Raw genomic sequence first — 22,104 nt, 5'->3', positions numbered from 1 at the left:
AGACAAACATTCCATAAGAAGTACCGTCTTCAACAAGTATCTTAATCCTGTAACTATAACAAAGAAAGTAAATATGAGATTCACCTATTTCTGAGTCCAAGAAGAGGCTGATACATGAAGGCTACTTATATTATTCAATCAGAACACACGAAAGAAAATTTGTGAATCATAACCTGGATTTACCTTATCATAAAATGCTGAACCTCTCTGCTGCACAGCTGACAATGGAACACATTATCATCACCTACAATAGGATGACCGCAAACACAAGAAAAAATCCACCACTCCGGATCTTCAACAATCTCCTTAATTTTTCCAACCACAAAGAATTGTCCATCCTATTAAAAAAATTATGAATTGAATGGGTAAGGGATGTCTACAATTTTCAAAAATTAATTAACATGAGTACTTCTTACATAGCACTAAAACATGTTAAAAAACTAATAGTGCGCACCTCATTGTTTGCCTGAAGATTATCAATAGTGCGTATTAGCTTCCAATCAAAATATTCATTATCAATTACACATACTAAATCCCCAACCTCATTACTACGGAGTCTGCTGAAATGGTGGCTCACAATACCATATCTATTTTTTTAAAAAAATAATATTAGGATAAAAGAATTTCAAGAAGAGAGTTATAGAGGGACACAAAGAGAAAGAAAGAAACAGAAAGAGATAGAGAGAGAGTGAGTCATAGAGAGGGAGGCACAAATTTCGAGTTTAGAAAGACAAAACTTAAAGAGAACTGAATAAAACTAATTGATTCAGAAAATTCACAGTTTCCTGCATATCAGGGTTGATCAAAACTCGGGAAATATTGATGACATTTTGGAGACTGACTTTATCTACAAATCAGAGAAGACAATAAGAAGAAATTAATTCATAAAGAAAGTATTCATTCGTATAAAAAAATATTTAAACAAATCAAACTGAGACATGTGCAACATGGACAACTCTTCACCTCCATTGACTTTGATCTTGAAAGATTACAGAATTACAACAGGTGGTCTCTGGTACCTTTTCAAAGTATTCATGTCTATAAGAGCAGGACAATCACCAACAAAATTGCAGGAGATCTTCTTCTTGGGTAATGATTATAAGAAAGGATGGACAATAATAGAATAATTCAAGAGCAGTAAAAAAACAAGAAAAACAAACACAATGTAATTTAAAAAAAGGATGAGAAACAGAAACATAATCGATACCCATCAGCAAAAACTTCAAGGGTTAGAACTTTCAATATCTTTCCATTACACTCAACATCCCTTCTCTTTTTCAATCCGCAAAGGACCCCAACAAAATATGTTTAGTAAAATTATAGAAGACAAGATTAAACCCTCAGATAGAATACCATGAGACATTTGTTGAATTTTTATTAATTTCAATTGAAAACACCTTTATAATGGTTCATATTTCAAAAAGTGAAACTTAGCTATTAAGTACTCATAGCCAATGCACTTCTGAAGAATCTGGTCCATAGAAGTTACACTTAAACCAGGGTTGGGTATGACTGTACTTGCAGCAGCAACAACAGAGGTACTACACTTGAAAAGGATGCGAAACCGATGTCTTGTAACCCTGACCAATCCACGATTAGGTATCACTTTGAAGTCGAAAATAATGAATACTTCTCCTTCTTTTAACTGATCAATAAAAGTTGCAATCAAATCATCCTCAACAGTTGCTTGGATTTTATGGTGCTGAAAAAAAAGAAAAAAAACACCTCAGCCTTTATAAATATTATACCATGAGACATTACATGCTAAAAATTATCACATATAGAATTTTAAAAAACAGAATTTAGTTAACTAAAAAATAAGTTTTTGATAGAACATACGCACACACGAACACACAAACACACACACACACACACATATTCACCTGTTTATCCATCAAGACCATGTGTAAGAGTTTCTGCATATTTTCATTAACAATCATAACATCTTTTCAAATGGTCAAGATCTTAGCCTCAATACTCCAAGCTTCCTTCCATGGAGAGATTTTTCCAAGAGCATCAATAGCAAGACTCATCTTATAAATAGTAAAGATGAAAGAATGTAGATGAAAAAAATAGAAAGCAAAATGTTGGCAAGAGAAAACTGTGTCAGATCTGAGTCTTATCTCAATGGAAGGGAATGCAAGAGAAGAAAAGCAAGTAAGGGACAAATGATAGCTTCTGAGAGATCAGCACAATACTCCATCACCTCATCACTACTTATAGCAGAGAAATGAGCAAACATGTAATGCAAAGCTTGTAGAATACGTTTCTGTTGAAGTCCTTGCATAGATTGATTGATTGATTGATTGACATATGACTTTCAATGTGTCCATACTTAATTAAATTACATATACTCATACCTCTATATATAGCTATGTCATATCAACCTATCTATGAATCTATATACATCTATCTATCTATCTATCTATAAACAAACCATACCTATTGATTCATGATATCTTTGACTATATAATTATACTGTTTCCCACCAATATGAGTGGTGAGATAGAACACATGATCAAGATTCACACAAATAAAAATAAAATAAAAGCTACAAAATTTTATCAATCATGCCCAAGAGCTCAGCTGAAACTCCAAGAGAGCTGAAAAAGAAAGTAAAAACTACACGCAAAAAAAGATAAATTTCAAACCAACCCAGACTAATTCAAAATCAACAAATCACTTGTTTTGTGGTCAATAATTTTGTTTTTAACCTGAAACAGAAATCAACATAAAAAACGATATCCCTTTTTCAAATTGTTATCTTTTAAATATAGTAGAGCTCCCAATAACGACAGGCTTTGGAGATATTTCAATTGAAGAAATGTTAACATCTTAGTTTGATTCTTATCAGCATAGATTTTAAGGACACCATTTTCCTGAGACCAAACATGGAAAAAAATCTACAAATGAAAACAAGTATACTGTCCCAAGAGCCCCATAGATTTTAAGGACACCATTTTCCTGAGACAAACATGGAAAAAAACCTACAAATGAAAACAAGTATACTGTCCCAAGAGCCCCTGTATAAACGGTATAATCCCTTGCATGCTTCCCACTTGAATCCGTTCTCTCCTTCACTACCTGAACACACTCAGAAAGAAACCAAATGACCCAAAACAGCTGGTGAGAAAAATAAAAAAAGCTGATCACAATTGAACATAGTTTCTACACAAATAGCTCAGAAGAAAAATTATTTAACTTAACTTTCTTGCAAATTTTTTGACCACATCTCGATTTTCAGTGGAACCTGGTTGCAATTTCAGATCCAAAACCAGCTCCATTCTCAATTGATCTCTTATACATCTTCATCTACCAACGGATTACAGTATAAAAATTACTAAATTAGAATTCTATTTTAAACAAAAGGAAAAAAATCACAGAAAAAACGATGATGATAGGAATACTGTTCCGAGGGGACCTTTGAGACCAAAAATGTCAATCGAAGTGGGTAACCTTGATGCACAGTTTTCCAATAGAGAGAAAACTCAGTTAATCCAAGAAAGGATCCAGAAACACGAACTGCATAGGGATAAAGAAAACCAGGTTGAGGATGCTGAGGGACGAATCGGGGTCACAACAACCACAGAGAAGAAAGAAGCAGGAACGCGAGAGTGGCAACAGCTAGCAAAAGGAGAAAAGAGAAAGATAAGGCTGAGGTCTCGGTAAGGAAGGAGAAAGTTATGAGGAAGATGACTATTGATGTTCCAACCCATTGAGCACCAAACAAAGTAATGAAACCAAAATAAACCAATACTAAACATTCGAAGATTATCATAATGTTGTTTTATTAATCCAATACTATTGTAATTAAAAGCAAATAAAATCAACAACAATGAAAGCTCATCCTTAAACACTCTTTGTTAAGTATGGAGTGTTGCACATTTTGTTAATTCATTAAATCTGAATTATTTATTTTCTATATCTTATTTGAATGGTCTAGATTTAAAAACCTAACATGTTAATTAGGTGAACCATTTTTTTATGTTTTAGATTCTTTTATAAGTTTCAGATATTAGCTTGAAGTCCAAAACAAAAATAAAATAGTATAAAAATATTAAAATCAACATATCTGTACAACAAAAGAAATTACTGGTCTTTAAAACTAAAATAAATAATATACGAAAAAAAGTTGAAAATCTATGTACTAAATTATGAAAAAAAAGATATATTAGAATCTTAAAAAAATTAATATTAAATATATATTAGGTATATAATATGAAAATTTAAATAAATTTTGTTTTGTATAAAACAAAATTATAATATTAAATGTAAATACAATAATAGAAGCATTTATGTTATATAAAAGAATATTTAAAATATATATTATTTTGTATTATAGCTTTAGTGATTGATGAGACGGCTGATGCTACAACACCCTACCATCACGACCACGCCACCGACACCACTACCCTATGATAATGATACGATGTTCACCTCACTAAGTAAACTAACTAAAATTGTATATATATGTATATTAATTAGATTTATATATTATTATAAAAGAATATTTAAAATTTATTATTTTGTTTTAAAGATATATTATGAGTTTTTATTAAAATAAGATTTTCTTTTTTTGTTCAAATACCATGAAAAAATTTTTACACCACAATTCAATAAACATTATATAAGATCTTTTAGGTGAGCATGAAAAGAGTACACCAATAAGTTTAAAGTTTAATTATTTTTTAATAAATTAATAAAAAATAATACAAATAATTCTTTAAATATAATTGTATTTTAATTTTTCATGTTATTACGTACACGTTGAGAATAATTTGAAATAAAAGATAATGGACTTGTTGTAACTACAATATATTTTGTCTTTTGACTACGTTGTCATAAAAAATCCTTTCATGAACACCGGAGTTCTTCTACAGAATCGATTCTGTATTTGGAGTTAGCCAACCAGCAATAGCTTTTATATTTATATTTCAATTTGAAATGTTATAAATTTTTAAATGAAGACAAGATATATATATATTTTAATAACAATTAAATTTAACTTTAGCTTGAATACATTTAAAAATGTAAATGTAAAGCATTTTATTAACCAACATCTATATCTTTTTGGCCGATTATAATTTTTTTTTGTTTTTATCAACAGAGTAATAATTAATTAATTATTGAACCAGTTCATTTGAAATTGATAAAATAAACGAATATTTTCTTTTCTTGTAATTAAAAATAACTTTCATTAAATACATAAATATCACAATTATATCCATATTAGAATTCAAGAGACACTAAGTATCACAAATCAAACAACAATTTAAAGTAGTATGTGAACACATTAAACTAAAAAGCATGCAGATCCTCCACAACCTCATGATTGCTTTCACATTAGCTGAAAGCATCTTCAACTTCAGGCATAGAATCAACCAGAACATGAATCTAAAGAAAATTAAAATCCTCTTAGTTATTGATATTTTTAAACACTAATAATTGAACAAATTAAAAAAATATACAACAGACCTTATGCTCATTCATCTCAACAGCAGCCTCAAAAACATTAATAACAGAGGCATCATCCCAAATTTGTTGAACAATATACACAGATCGATTCATCTCATAACCCACAGGCCTAGCATCAACCATGAATACAACTTTTTTGTGCAAAAGACTTGAAATGAGTTTCAATAGAACAACTTTGCAATAAGATCCCTAAAAACAAAAAAAAAAACAAAAAAACAAAACAAAATACTTAACAAAATACGTCAATAATAATTTATGTTTTCTCTAGGAATTTCAAAAGAAACAAAGTAACTATATCTATATCTATATACTAATTAAAACCACAATTGGATGACAATCTGATTCAACTCTGGGTGATTATCCAAAAAGCTCGAGCATCTTGTCTTTATTATTTGGATGACTTCACGATCTTTAAGAACAAATATATTATTCCCATTTGAATGAGACACTACAACCTTCAAGCAGAACCTTCCAAAGCATGAGAAAACAACAAAAATTTGAGTTAACATTGAAATAATAATTAGTTACCAAAACAGAATAAAATGAAAGAACAAAACACCTTGGGACAGCATCAATACATTGAAGTTGACATAGATCACATGATAAATTATTTTTATTAGTTGACACAAGAGAACCACATAAACAAGTTGAGAACTACCACTTATGATTCTTCAAGACAGATGATATAGTTCCCAGAATAAAAATGAAACCACCTTGCAGCAAAGAAAAAAGGATTACAGCATTTAAAATTTCAAATAATTTACAAAACTATCATTTACTAACTTTTCGAGTTATGATATAACAAGATTAACAAAAACGAATGATCTAAGAGATTTTATTCCAAATGAGGAAAAAATATACGTTCTCAGCATCAGAATAGCAGCGGTTCGGTGAAATAAGATCAGTGATAATATCTTCAATAGTTTCTTATTGAATATCATTATCACACATTACTCGAGTCTTGTAATCTTCGCCATTTGCATACTGCAAGTAGCTATCATAGATTGGTGAGAAAATGGGACCATGAAGCATTGCATACGATAAGTTGGTTAGAATAAGTATCGAATGCCGAATGCATTGATTGAGAAAAAAACAATTGCATAAACATGTTGTAACATAAGGTGAGGAATCATACATTAATATAATCATCGGTTGCAACTAGTTCCGGATTATGACTAAAAATATTTACAATTTTAAAGCAGCTGGAGTAATCTGGATCAACTACAGAATCAATTTCAACCTTGAAAACTGTCTCCTTTCCAACAACATCATCAAACATTTGTGGAGAATATGACCGACAGACCTTAGGAGTTTAATATAAAAGAATCAATAAACTTGAACACAAAATATAAATAATAAAGATTAAATGAGGTTCGCTATGAAAGAGTTCATACTGCAAGCACACTAGGATCAACAGAAAATTCTTCTTCTATCCTGAGAAATGCTTCAGAGCAGGTTCTTCCAAATAGTTTTGTTGCCGCACTATCAAGTAAAACAAACAAAACAGTACACCCACCATCCTGAATCTTTACCCGAATCCCATATCTAACACAATTAACAACCAAGAATGATAACTAAAACCAAGAAATCTGCTTAACAACACATAGAGTGGGGCATAACAAAGAACTAACAAAAAATCCATAAGATTATTAATTAATCTATTCCAAAATAAAGTTACATATGAAGCTCACTTGACCATAACATGTTCAACACATGAACCACAAGCATCACAAAGGTAGAGATCCTCATGTTCAACAACGGCATGACCACATACACATGTGTAGTACCACCAATCTGATTCATCTATAACTTCCTTAATTATCCCAATAACAAAGTAATGAGGATCCTGTAAAATTTTAAAAACAATGATATATTATACAATAATCATTAACAAACCATATTACAAAACCTAAGACACATGTTTAAGAAATTCAAGTTTAAGTATTAAATGAAGAGTTTGCCAATCTAAAATAGTACCCCATTATCTGAATGAAGATCTTGAATATTACTGATCTCTTTGGGATTGAAATAATCACCATCAACTTTAGAAACTAAGTATCCAAGGTCATTGGTCACAAGTCTTGAGAATCCATACTGGCTACACTAAATCTACACACAAGATACAATAACTAATCTTCATAACACAAAACATATACATGAATACCAACAAAATAGGCATAGCAGCTTATAGGTTTTCAATATTTTTTTCACAACTAACCTGCTTAAGAACTCAACAGACTCAGGAATGTCAGGATTAATGAATAACCTAGAGACATTTATCACATTCTGTAGGATTACCCCACCTGCATGCAAGAATCCTATTCTATTAGCCTCAAACCATATTTAGAATAAAAGGTCAAAAAATAGAAAACTAAATATTAGAGTAAAAATTCGCTGAATATGGGTGAAACTAACCTTCAATTGCTTTGATTTTAAAAGACTCGAGGAAAACCAGCGGAGATCTTGGATATTTTTGTAACTCATCATATTCTAACATATCACAAGCATTTCCAAACACATTGCATTGTACCCTTTTGCTGAACAGATAAGTTTCAAAAGATCAAAAGGATCCAACTATATATTTATTCTTAGAAACATAAAGACTGGAAGAAAAAAAATAGAATGAATAGAAGATAATTATTGATATAGGAGACAGTCAGAGAGATATTACCCATCAGCAAAAACTTCTAGCACCACTGCTTTGACCAGCTTCCCATATGATGCTACATCTCTTTCTTTTCGAACACCAATAATGATCACAACAAAGTCTAATAATTAGATTGAAACATATACAAATTTCAATGAGAAACCACACTTTTCAAAACATAATACTATGATAGTAAAAGGGAAGAGTAAGAAACTTGTACGAACCAATGAGGAAATTATCGTCCTTTGTCATTTGATCAATTTCATCTATTGATGCAAAACACAGACCCGAATGAGGTATCCTTGGAGATACCACAGAAACGACAGAGGTGTTGTATTGGAACAAAAGTCTGAACCGATGTTTCGTTACCCTGTTCAAACCAGTGTTCGGTACAACTGTAAAATGGGTCATCAAGTACACATCCCCTTCATTTAGAGACACCGCAAAATTTGATATAAGCTGATCTCTAATGGTGGCTTGGATCTTGTGTAGCTGCAGTTGAAAAAAAGTGCTTCATATTTTGAATTTATTAACATATTTAGGTATCCAAACATCATAACAACACTTGATTAAAAAAATAAAACAACAAAAACATATCAGTTTCCAACCTTCCCTTCTGCATATTAAAAAAAAAGAAATAAAATAACAAAAACATATCAGTTTCCAACCTTCCCTTCTGCATATTAAAAAAAAAAGAAGAAAACTTGCAACAACCTAAGGAAATGCTAACATAAAATAAAATTCACCTTCTCATCCATTAAGAACATATGCAACAGATTTTGAGAAGGATCCAAAGCAGGATTCTTGTGGTACCACAACTTCACAACTTTAACATGAACTTTTCATGATTTTCTCCATGGAGTGATTTTCTCTACCAGATCAACACAGTTATTCATTCCCAAAATATGTAGGATAAGAACACCAAACGGAGAAAATATACAGAGAAGAATTCAGAACTAAGATGAGAAGATAAACACATGAGTTGGAGTTATAAACTCCCAAATTTAAGAAACACTAAAGCTTACAATGTAAGCTTCACATATAGGACAGAGATAGACTAATAGGCATACATAGATTGATATGGCTACACACATCATTTAGGAAGATATCACAAGTAACCAAATACTCATGGGAAAAGAGCAAAAACAATATGGAAAGAGGCCTGTTGCAAATTACCAAATACCTACCTCATATAATTGATTTGACAATTCACAATAAAGCAAAAACAAAATTTCATCAGTCAACTATACCAAACACTACAGTTAACTTCAGTCTAATAGCAGAAAGAAAATTATATAATTTATAATGAGCAAACCCCCCAAGAAGTAAATTATTTCACAGAAACACCAACAGCACAAACATAGGAGAGAACCATTGATTTATAAAAACAAGTAACAATCACTATGATTAAATCAGAAACCAAACAACTCAAAATTAAATGATAGATCCAGAAAACAGCAACAATTAACACAAAAAAAAGAAATTGAAACTGCAGAAGGAATCAAAAAAGAGATTGAACAGGAGGAGAATAGAACCATAGCCCACATATACCTCTTGAACCGCGGTGGCAATGTCTGCTATCCAAAACCAAGAAATCAAGATGGAGAATGAGATATGCTCGACAGAGAGAGACAGAGCAACCCTGGGGAGAAGGAACAGACACAACGAAGAGAACAACACCCTCATGGTGGGATCGAATGGAATCGCAGAGATAGCCATAGCTTCTCTGCATGAGGCCAGAACCGAGGAGGAAAGCCGAAATATTAGTCGAGGATGGGGGTGCAGACATCATGCGACGGATGGAGATTGGGTTAGGGATAGAGGAGATGGGGTGAGGTAGAAACGCCTTTTAGGATCCCTAATCAACCGAAAGTGATGAATTTGCTGAAAAAAATTAGAATAATCTCACTTTAATTAAGTTTATCGTTTAATTGAGATGATTATATTAATAAAAACAAAATCCTGCAACCAAGTGTTTTTTAGACTCGTACTAAAAAAAAGAAAATCAATAATTTTATATATTTAATTTTTTTATTTTATGCAAATTCAATGTATTAAAAAAATAATTTAAATTGAAATTTTTAAAAAATAAAAATCTCGTTCATCTATTAAAACAGATACATTTTAACTAACAAAAAAAAACAAAATCAATTGAGATTTAGATAAATTCACAAAAAAAATATAAAATAATAACAATATATTTTATTTGAAAAAAAAAAACAATATCAGATTTACAAAAGTAAATAATCAAGTTTTTTAATAAAATTTAATATTTTCAAAAAGATATAGGGCCCGTTTGCAAAATTTTAGAAGTAACTTTTTTTAACTTTTAACTTATGAAAAGTATTAGTATTAATGTCTGATACAATTTTCAAAACCAAATTGCAACTTTCTAAGAAGCTATTTAGGAGCTTATAAAGAAGTTAAAAAAAGTGACTTCTCTCATAATACATTTACTTTTCATCACATTTCTATAAAATAAGCACTTTTAGAGTTAAAAATTCAAACACAAAATAACCTATTTATAAGTTACTTTTAATAGAGTCATTTATTATTTAAGTTATTTTATCAAAAGGAGAAGTTGGTTACCCAAACTGGGCCATAGTCAATAAACTTTTTGATAGTCGATAAAATAACTGTATTTAAAAACTGACTTTTTTAAATGAAAAAAATCAAAGTAAAATATGAACCATCAATTCTATTCATTAAACAAGAGGGTATATCTTAAATGAGAACAACAATTATGTACTTATAGAGTATGCCATATTTGTATAGAGCATTAGATTATATTACATAGAGATCAAAGGTTAATATAAAAGAAGAACATTGATAGACTGTAATAGATACATAATATTTTAGTGCATAATTAAGTACTTTAAATAACAATACTATAACAATATTTAAATTCGTACAAAATTATTTTGAACTAAAACAAAATATTTAAAATATTAGACATTAAATTAGAATTTTTACTAAATATTAAAACCAAAATAATAAAAAAATAGAAGACAGAAGGCACCAAAAATAATTGATACATACATTATAAAAAAGTTATTACTAATAATATATATTACCTAAATATATATCATAGAAATAATTAACAAAAATAAAATAAAATTGTATGGACCGAGTCTAATTAAGATTAAAATAAATTTTTTGTTTATAACATTAAAATGAAACTTGCATTGGTATCATATGACTTTTCTTGCTGTAAGAAGATAAATAATTATTTTTCATTAATAAGGTTGTCATATTTTATTTTTATTAATATATTAACAATATAATTTTTTTCTATTTTTTGGAAAAAATAATATTAGAATTAAAAAAGTAAATAATCAAATTTTTGAATAAAATTTAATATTTTCAAAAAGACACAATATATGGAAGAACATCATTATATGTGTAGAAGACATTTTTAGGGAAAGATAACAAAGGACCATGATGCCAACTTGGTGTCACAACACCCATTCCTTTCTCAATGAAGCTATTAAATTCAGCGCAAACAACTTTATGTCTACGAAATGCAACAGATGAAATATAAAATAGTTTTTATTAAAAAAATAAAAAAAATTAAACAATATAATAAACAATTTAAATGGATTATTGAATGAGAAGGAAAATCGAAATGCAAAACTCGAATAGGAGAGGGTGGATCCATAAACTCACTTTGTTGGAAAAACTCTGCCAATTACATCACTGTTGACGAAGTAGACTAGGTAGAAACCCAATACCTAGACAATGACTGACAAAACCAAACCATGATCTATAAATATAAGAAAACATAAGTAGAAATTTCATCTTTCTAATCATTATAAAAACCAAAATATTGATAAAATAGACAAACCACATACAAAAAAAAACCTCAACAACTAACAAAAGGAGAAATGATAATCAAATTAACACGAAATTGCAGACAATGAAGGTGAAGAAGATGAATCCAATTGATAGACCATATTCAAATTAACATCAACTTCCAAAGAATATAAAAAAGAACATGAACCCAGAAACATACAAAGCCAGATAGACAATTCACAAATTAGCAGATTCACAAACCCTAGACAGTAAAACCTGGATTAACAGTGTAAGAGATACGAAATTTGATCACAAGAATATACACAATGAACAAAAAGAAAAACGATGAAGACGAAAACAGGTTTGGAAGTAAAGAGACCAGAAGAGTGTACCTGATTGATTGGTTGCAGATCTTCTATTTGAGACTCTATGGGAAAATCCTTAACCTGCACTAAATGACAAGGAACCAAAGACCGAAGAAATAGAGGCTATATACAATGTTTGGTAGGGCAGAGGGAAGCAGATCAGGAGATGAAAACAAAGGGGCTCGGGTTCAATTTGATGATTACCTGATCAACTAAATCTACAAAAAAGGGCTTGCATGAAGGAATCGCGAGTAAAGACAGCTGACGGCAAAAGCAAAGAGGAGCACCTGCACCCTTCCTGAGGAGAAGCCACGCTGGAGAAGAACGTCCAGCTTGGATGTCTGCAGGCCTGAAACGCGGATAGCTCTCCACATCGGAGATAAAACCACGCGTATGCTAATATATAGTAATATATTCTATATTTATAAATCATATGAATACTCTTCTTTCATAACATCCTTTGATTTTCATTTAATAGAATCTAACGGTTCATAAAAAATGGTGCATCTAGTGCACACAAAATGGTTGAGACGATTTTACACATACCCCAAAGAAACTATCCCTCTCTAAAGAAAACATAGACCAAAATAAAACTATAAATTACATAGATAAGATTGGAATGTATAAGAAGAAACTACATTATATCTTATCAAAAACTTCCGTAAATACAACGTTTTCAGTCCTGATAGGATCAACTAATCCATCATCACAAAGTAAAATCTTAAGACCATTTCTATTCCTAACTCGGGAAACAGCTACATAAAGTTGACCGTGACAAAATACAGGATGACGCAAGAACAAACCAACTCTTGATAATGTCTGACCCTGGCTTTTGTTTATTGTCATCGCAAACGACAGAGAAATCGGAAACTGACGGCGTTGGAATTTAAATGGTATAACTGTATCACTGGAAATCATATTCATTCTACTGATAAAAATTTATCCCCAACATTGCTACCAGAAACAATATCCGCACCGATCACATTTCTCCCTAAATCTCACACAAGTCGGGTCCCATTACACAAACCCCCAGCTAGATCAATATTCCTCAACAAAATAATAGGCACGCCTATTTTCAACTTCAACGAATGATTAGGTAGACCAGAACACCTAATCTGATTCAAGAATTCAACATTTATCCAATCAACATCAACATCAGAATAGACATCACTACCACATATCGAATCAGTACTAAGATAATTTTTCTTCTCCCCAGGCAACAAGTCAACTATATAATTGTTTATCTCTTCAACATTGTCGACAGTCGGAGCCAAAATTGCCCTATCCTGGAAAAAACTTAGATCACAAAAATTCTGAACCAAATTCGAATAGATTGTATTTACAATATCTTCCACTGGATTTTCCAAGACAAGAATGATTAGATCAGAAGGAATATCAACAAAAAGTTTATCATTGACCACTGTTCCACATCGACCTTCACCGATTTGAAGTATCCAATTTGAAAATGACCTTAACTCTTAAGGAGTTGATTGTTCCAATCCCATTGTTAACCTCATATTTTTCGTCAGACACAAAACTTCACAATATTTCTAGAGGACAGAAGAATTTATCGAAGCCATGACAATCTCATCACGAGAACCTTTCGGAATAACTGGCAAGACCTGCCTGAAATCACCACCGAGAACAACCACCTTCCCACCAAAAGGTAAATCTTTATTCCTATCAGAGACCGAAACCATTATATCACGTAACATCCTATCGAGCGCTTTAAATGCCAATTTGTTAGTCATCGGTGCCTCATCCCAAATCAAATCGGCTAATCGAATTACCTCAGCTTTTGCACTATCCTTCTTAATCCGACAAACAGTATCTTTAGTCAGCTCAACAGGAATATTGAACATAGAGTGAGTCGTCTTACCATCAGGTAACAACAGAGAAGCAATACCACTAGAAGCAACGTTTATAACAATCCTTTTCTCAGATCGCAATCTAGCCGACAAAACCCTGTATAAAAAAGTTTTTCCAGAGCCACCAAACCCATACACAAAAAAGAATCCGTGCCTCTTATTCGAAATGCAATCAATGATTTTATCGTAGACCACCCTCTGTTCTTCATTTAACTTTAACACATTTGCATCATGCTCACGAGTCAAAGAAATAGTGTCATACTGCAACTCACGCAGCAGCATCAAGTTGCTAAATTGAGATACTAAAGAGTTATTAGGAACCGGCATGCCAGCATAATTTCTCAATGATTTTCCATTACTCTGCAATAGTTTCTCAATCTCCAACAAACAAAATGTTTGCAAATCGTCCTGACTAATTGTTAGATCTACGTTTAACAATAATTAATAAATATTAGCACGATAATATAATTTCTGCATTGTCTGTGTCTGTGTGTGACTGCTTGTCATATAATAAAATCACCATGAACAAAATTTTTACCAGGATATTGCAGCTCATGCCTTCTACGATAAAGAATATCATCAGACAAATAAGCCCAAGTTTGTTCCCAAACTGACAGAGGCCTTCCCATGGAACCAGATAGCAACAACATCACAAAAGGCTTCCTTAGCTGTGCAGCGGACGCTACCTCAGCGACTTCCTTAATAGTAGAAACATACTCCTTATCATCTATCAAGAATCCCATGGCAGAACATGCCTCCTGAAATGTATCATAAGTAACACCATTCACGGTTCTTATACTTCGAAAACTGGTACAACCTCTCTGCACATTCAAAAGCATCCGCATATAGAAAAGTTCACCAGATGAGGGATGAGAAAAACTCAATCTTCCAATTGAGAATCCCCTCTGTCTCGGCTTCCACTCCCTACTATTCGAACAATAGACAAATTTTCCTGGATATTCAACATATGTTAAAGACCACCCATCCGAGAATCGCCTGTTGGCCATCATCCAACCCGTAAACATCGTCAGCAAATCTTTGTTGAGCAAATAAACATGAGTAGTGATATCACCATCATCGAATACAACATGCTGCTGGTTCGGTAAGTGAAAAGTCAACCTCTGTACTGACGTCCATCTATGATGAATATCATAAGCAAAAATTCTCCACATGGATTCAGACGGTGATAAATAACGACAATCGTAATACTGTTTTATCTCATCAACCACCTGAGAAGATTCACCAACATGATATGTTTCTCCAACAGTTGTAGCCACCCAATCCGGACCCTTATTGATATACTTAAAAAGATACTTGATGACGTTTGACTTGTTATAGAACTCAAGATTTATGTGTTATAACCGAAGAAAAAAAAAAGGAAGAGGGGTTTAATGAGTCACGTGACTCACCCCCCTCCCCAGCCCCACTTATTTTCTTTTACCCGAAACCCGTCTCCCTCTTTTTCAATTTCATTTCTTCTTCTTCTTCTTTTTCTTCTTCTTCTTCTTCTTCCTTTCCATCTTCTCATCTCTTCTTCTTGAAATCATACACTATCTTTAAATCCACTTCTTTCATTTTACTTCCTTCTCCTTCTCTTCTCTTCTTTATTTTATTCATTCAAATTTCTTTTATCACAACCCTAAATCATGGAGCTTCAACCTATTTAGTGAAGAAAATATTCAAATTTTGAGTTCTGATTATTATTGAGGCTTCAAGGTAACTCTTTGACTCAATAATTAGCTATATCTCAAATTTTTAGCATCCCTATACTTGTGGGTATAGCAAAATCCAAATTAGGGTTATTATGGTTAGAAAATTTGGGGCTTTTGTCAATGTGAGTAAGATTATGTTAATTGACGATATTAGTAGCTCACAAATATCATTATTGTCATATTTCTAGAGTTGTAGAGTTATTGGACATCATTTGGTAGCTCGTTGACGCGCTCAGAGTTGCTTCCGGTTCTTTGGAATAAGTTGTGAGTGGATATTATATCTATAATTGTTTTTAAATATATTATTATCAATATCTATGTTGAATCATTAATTTTGGAGTTTGAAAATATTTTATTATTGTGATTTCTGAATTTTTGAAAATAAATATTGATTTGTGAAACTTACAATTTTATAAAAATACACACGAGATGATATTTATATATTTTGTAAAGTATAAATGTTTTCTTATTTGACCTTATGTAAATTTTAATTAAATTTTAGTATGCAATCCTATATATATTGATTTGCTATGGAATTTAGTAGTATGTTATAAGCACTAGAGATTTTTATAAGTGATTTGGTTTGGATTGGTTTGGGAGACTCTGACTAGAAAACCGTAGTTAACGGCGGTTATGACGTTAACCTAGATGCATCTGGCTCAGACCTCAGCTAGCAGGGGCGTTGCTAGCCTAACGTGTAGGCCACACGTTGGATCTGTTATACCGTACGGGCACACTAGAGGAAAGGGCTACCCTTAGAGGTGGAGCCGCCCTAGATGTGTAATATTTGATTTGATTTGACTTCTTGAATGAGAACTCCCATTTCAGTTCATCCGCTTAACTATTTATCTAATGTTTGTATAATTAATTAATATGAATTCCTCATCTTCGAAAAGAAATATAATTTTCAAGGTAAACTCTGTATTGTCTCGTGTGGGTTATAGATGTAATGTTTGCTCACTGAGTTGCAAAACTCACCCTATTATATTCTCATATTTTTCAGATACAGGAGTCATTCCAGGTTCCATTCCACCAGCCCCTCAGTAGATCTTAATCATTTTGGTGAGCCCTTCTTCTTTCCAAGGGCTAAGTAATTATGTAATGGAACCTTTGCTCAAAATCTAGATTATGTCAATGCTCCATATGTCATAGGCAGGATCCTCGTGTGGGTTATGTTATTTTGAATCTTGAACTGTTTAGGTAGTGATTATGATTTGGTTACGTAAGACTTATGGTTTTAACTATATACTCTAGTTATCAACTTGATATATATATGATGCGTATTTTGGATATATTTGGTTGTGGATATAATTTGGAGTATGTTGTTGTTGTTGTCTTGGAAATGGAGGTTTATTATTAATACAGGAAGTTAATATTTATGTTGGTAAGGTCCTAGAAACAGAAGAGATTCTGTCCATTTTTCTGAAAATTTAGTCGTTTGGCTTGCTGAGGGACTTGTCCCTTGAGCGCCAGTCATGGCTTGGTTCGGGTCATGACATTATGTGAGCTTGATATTTCATTAACAGCAGTGGATTTTAAGGCACAACAAATCTGTTGCCAATATCAACGTCGTTGATCTTCACTGTCACACCCATATTACGACGTCTATATATCGGATAGCCATCTTCATCAAAGCTCGTTTGATCAACGAATCTTTTCGGATAAAATTTTGAGCACTTACCATCTTTCATGCAAGGAGAACTCGGTCTAAGTCGACCGCAGGGACCATGGATCATGTACTTAGTGACGACATTATAAAGAGCTAGAAATTTGAGGGGATTGGGTAGCTCGGCACATATGAATTCATCAACAATTTCAACACTTTGTAAGTTTCTTTCCCCGTTAAGCCATAGTAACATGTGTGCATGTGGTAGAACTCTTTTTTGGAACTCAATAGTATACATACCTAAAAAAATACAAAAGCATCATTAAGAAGCCAGACAACAACATGTCCGAGCACAACAGACAAAAATTGAAATGCCAAGCAAGAAATAACATACTTGTACTAAGTGAACCAAAAAACACACCTTCCTTGAGATCGCTTAGAAGGCATTTCAACTTAGCATGAAAAACACGGCAAGAGATATCAGGACGATCAGCGATGGGAATTCGCTTTCGCTCTGTGAATTGCTGAAATTCAGGCCAATTTGGATTACATGTAATAGTAAGGAATAAATCTGGATAGCCAAAATATTTACAGATTGCCATCGCATCCTGACAATGATTAAACATATAACGTCTACTACCAGTGAACGAAGAAGGCAAGATGACTCGTGTCTCAATTGAAGAAGCTTCATCATCACCACGACACATAGCCTCTTCTATTCCTTGAAGCACTTCTCCTCTAATTGTACTTTGCTTTATTCTAATCTCATACAACCTCTGGGACTCAATCATGGTGAAACAGTCAACAACAAATTGATGAAATAATCACCTACACTTGTGAATAATTCCATCTTCTTGCTCTCTAATCTGTAGACAAAAACATATGAATTCCCTGAGAGAAACCTTTGTTCTCCTTCCAGGGACATATCCCTCCTGTTGACCTCGATAAAGAATATTCAACTGGTAACCATTCTCGCCATATGGAAACAACAACGGATACTGTAAAGGCCAATACAGAGAATGAGTTTCATAGATACGTTGCAACTGACCAGCAGTAGATCGAACAATAATGTCACGACCATGATCCGACGAATCAAAATCTCCAACAATTAGAGCAGCAACTTCGTCACAAGAGGGAGTATTGTAAGTTCTTCGATCAATTTTCCTATGCGAATACAACTTCAAAAAGAAGATCTCGGATGGATGACACTGATAGAATTCTCTGACTCTTCGAAATAACTGCGATATGACATTATGAGTATCGATCATTTGCAATAACTCAGTTATCAATTCTTTATCTATCTCAGATGTTTGCCTAAAACAAATATACATTAACCACAAAAATATATTAAAAACCACACAGAATACAATTTTGATATGTTTTGATACATCATTATAAGTCAGAAATGATTAATAACACATTATAACGGGAATAAAACACAATATAACTATGCAATGACAGATATAAACGTGTTTTTCAATGCAAATAACATTAAAAAATTAGGGAAATAAAATAAAAAAAAACTTAACAACAAAACTTCAAACACACATACCGAAAGATTCCCTGCCTATGCATTATCTCATGCTGAGTGTCGTATATATATAATTGCGCAAATTTAGGCTTCTGACCAGGATCCGGGAGCAAACTTTCAATCCGATGATAATTTTGACTAGTTATTATAAATTGCAGTGGACCACTCCCATTATTCACTGAATCCAAAACCTTACCACCAAGATACGTGAAGGCAAACATACTGTTATAAGATCGAATATTTTTTTGGAAATACAAACTCTTCCTATCATGTCCATTAATCAAATTATATAGTAGATCTGGGGGCTTTCGGAGATAAGGTAACTGAATTTTTCCTTTTGAGCAACAAATAGTAAAAACAGGACGATTAATTGTAGAGTCTATTTCAACACGTTCTGATAATCAGAAACACGCCCCACAGATTGAACATTCATAGCTAGGATTCACCAACATCAAGACAACCTGGTAAAGATAAAGCAGAAAAAAACATGCATAACAATAAAAAAAATTATCTCAATTAGATGGCATGAAATAGATTCAACATAAAATGAATAAACCATTAGCTTACTGATATAATATATAATAAATACTTGACTCGTTTAAATTTTGTCAAAAGAATATATCACAAAATACTATTTCTATTTTACACTGTCTGAATAATATCTCATCATGGAAGTATAATGGAATCTTTTAAAACTAAGTAAATAAGATTTCTATTTGACTATTGATTTAAGAAAGAGAGCGTACCTTGTATCTCACTTTGCAAGAACAGAGGATGATCAATAACAGAACCAACTTGACTGAATAAATTTATCGAATGATCATATATTTCTGATTGGTCTATATTATCCATTTTAATTTAAGATAACAACACAAATTTATGTAAATATATATTTCACAACCAAACATAAAAAAAAGTTAATGATGAAATAAGAAATCAATTAATTATTTAATAATCAGCATGCAAATTGAACATTAAAAATGTAATAAACTACAAAAACCAATCTGAATTATTTTAATGCAGATTCAAGAACAGTTTGATTTTAAATAACTATTTAATAAACTACAAAAACCAATCAATTAATTATTTAATAATCATCCATTATTAAATAAGTAAATTTAAATAAAGCTTAATGCAGATTCAAGAACAGTTTGATTTTTTTTAATGTTAGAATAGACTTTGTTTCATTATTTTAATCACTCATACTAACTATCTAGGTTGCAATTAAATAACCTAAGTCACTATTAGAATCATTTTGTATTTTTTTAGACTTTAATCACTCTATTGCTCCATAGAATCCTGTAAAATTTTTAACCAAGTGCGTATATTTTTTTTTCCACTATCAAGGGAGGCATAATAAAATATTTTTATTAACCTCTAGTACTTGTGTATGTTTGAAACAACAATATAAATTAAACCTATATACTAATCTAAATCATTCCATATAAAAATTTATAACAGTGTAAAAAAAATAATAAATCAACAAACCAATCTATTATTAGATATAAATCAAAAGAATTTAAAATATAATTTAACAAAAACAAAATTGGACAGGGATAAAATACTTAAAGATATTATTATACCTGACAAGATAAGATTTGAACTCTGATTAACATTCTGGGACACCTCAACAAAATTTTCTAAAAAATAAAAATAAACAAAAACATTGGAAACATATAAAATAAACAGATAAATTTTTAAAAACACAAAGATTAACTAAAAAATATAGGTAGAGCAAAATAATTACCCATATAATCATTAAAAGAGAGAGCAGGCATCGAGGAATCGAGGACCTCTAAAACATTAAAAAACAAAAGAAAATTACAAAAGATTCCCATAGATATAAAATCACTGAAAAATAGAACATAAAACACTAAAAATATCACGAAGGTCAATTCAGTACTGACCTCTTACATTTCGATGGTGACTTTGTGTTCGCTTTTTTTTTCAAAGAATTTCGCCTATATTCTCTGGCACGAACAGAATTATGAGACATCTTTGTTACTCGTACTAAAGAAAACAAGAGGTTGAAACATAAATCGCAAAAACTACCCTTAATTCATTGCCCAAAAGACATCCACATTGTTAAGTTCCTATAAGCAAGAGGTAAAAAAAGCGGGGGGTTGAGTGGAAAGAGAACTTGTGAAACACACCAACAAAGAACTTATACAACCATGCACACCTTTGATAACGCAGAACATAAAAAAAATAAAGTATTATAATCAACACCAATAACCAATTGACATGAAAAGATAAAGTTGTACAACAATAAAGAAATAAAAATAAGAACTGCCGCATTTCATTAAAATAGTGATAGTGATATACACAATTACATATGGGTATCTCTCCTATGATAAGGAGGATCCCAAGATCTGATACATATCCTAGTATATAACCTAAAGAGGGTACAACATTGAAAATGTGTCCAATTCCTAGCAAAGTCACTATTACAAAAGAAGGAGTTGACAATAGACATAGTTGACAGATGACACGAGCCAACAGAAAAGAAAAACCCCTATATCTGACAATCCTATTTGTTGGACACAATCCAAAAAGGTCAAATTAAAATACCATCCAGCCAGCATGATTATATTTTGATGTATTTGGAATCACAAGCCTTCCTAAACACTTGTAGATATACTATATAAACTACCTACACCTAGACACATCAGCTCAATTCCACACCTTAGATCAAACTCCATTAACCTTGGCAATCTTGAACCCACGCCCATCTACATCAGCAGCCGCCTCTTCAAATTGGGGATTCAGATTCCTTTTGCCCTTGAAGGTGACAACATCATTTTCATGAATAAGCTTCTCTCTATATTTGGAAGGTGCATCAATAACGTGGGACAACACCTCCTATCACAAAGAAATTAACAAAAGGTATGAAAGTCAGTCAAGATATGCAAAATCCATTTAGAAACAACACACGTGAGAAGGAGAAAAAAATATTATATAACAGCACCTGAGTTTCTTTTTCTGGTGAGCTAAGCAATATATCTAGTTCAGCAGAAAGATCATCACTAACAGTATCATTGCTGGGTGTTTTCTCATCTTTTCCATGTTCATCATTAATTAAGGAAGCAAACTCAGTCCTTCCGGAAA

The 22,104-nt window shown here is 31.9% G+C and overlaps 2 protein-coding genes across 2 annotated transcripts; both read right to left on the bottom strand.

Annotated features, from left to right (window-relative positions):
* Positions 1-13,277: 13,277 nt before the first annotated feature.
* LOC112782175 (uncharacterized) lies at positions 13,278-15,319 on the bottom strand. The gene is made up of 3 exons (XM_025824574.1): positions 14,686-15,319; positions 13,880-14,572; positions 13,278-13,714 (listed from the first exon to the last, which is right to left on the bottom strand). Exons 1-3 carry the CDS (start codon positions 15,317-15,319, stop codon positions 13,278-13,280), a joined length of 1,764 nt encoding a protein of 587 aa, XP_025680359.1.
* A 2,075-nt stretch (positions 15,320-17,394) lies between these two features.
* LOC140183595 (uncharacterized) lies at positions 17,395-19,217 on the bottom strand. Its single transcript, XM_072232054.1, has 4 exons — positions 19,018-19,217; positions 18,368-18,779; positions 17,860-18,241; positions 17,395-17,765 (listed from the first exon to the last, which is right to left on the bottom strand). The coding sequence occupies exons 1-4, from the start codon at positions 19,215-19,217 to the stop codon at positions 17,395-17,397; spliced, it is 1,365 nt and encodes a 454-aa protein (XP_072088155.1).
* Positions 19,218-22,104: the final 2,887 nt, after the last annotated feature.

Source organism: Arachis hypogaea, chromosome 3 (genome assembly GCF_003086295.3).
Source record: "Arachis hypogaea cultivar Tifrunner chromosome 3, arahy.Tifrunner.gnm2.J5K5, whole genome shotgun sequence".
NCBI lineage: Eukaryota > Viridiplantae > Streptophyta > Magnoliopsida > Fabales > Fabaceae > Arachis > Arachis hypogaea.
Note: the sequence above shows the minus strand (reverse complement) of the source record. Positions and strands in the feature narration are given on the sequence as shown.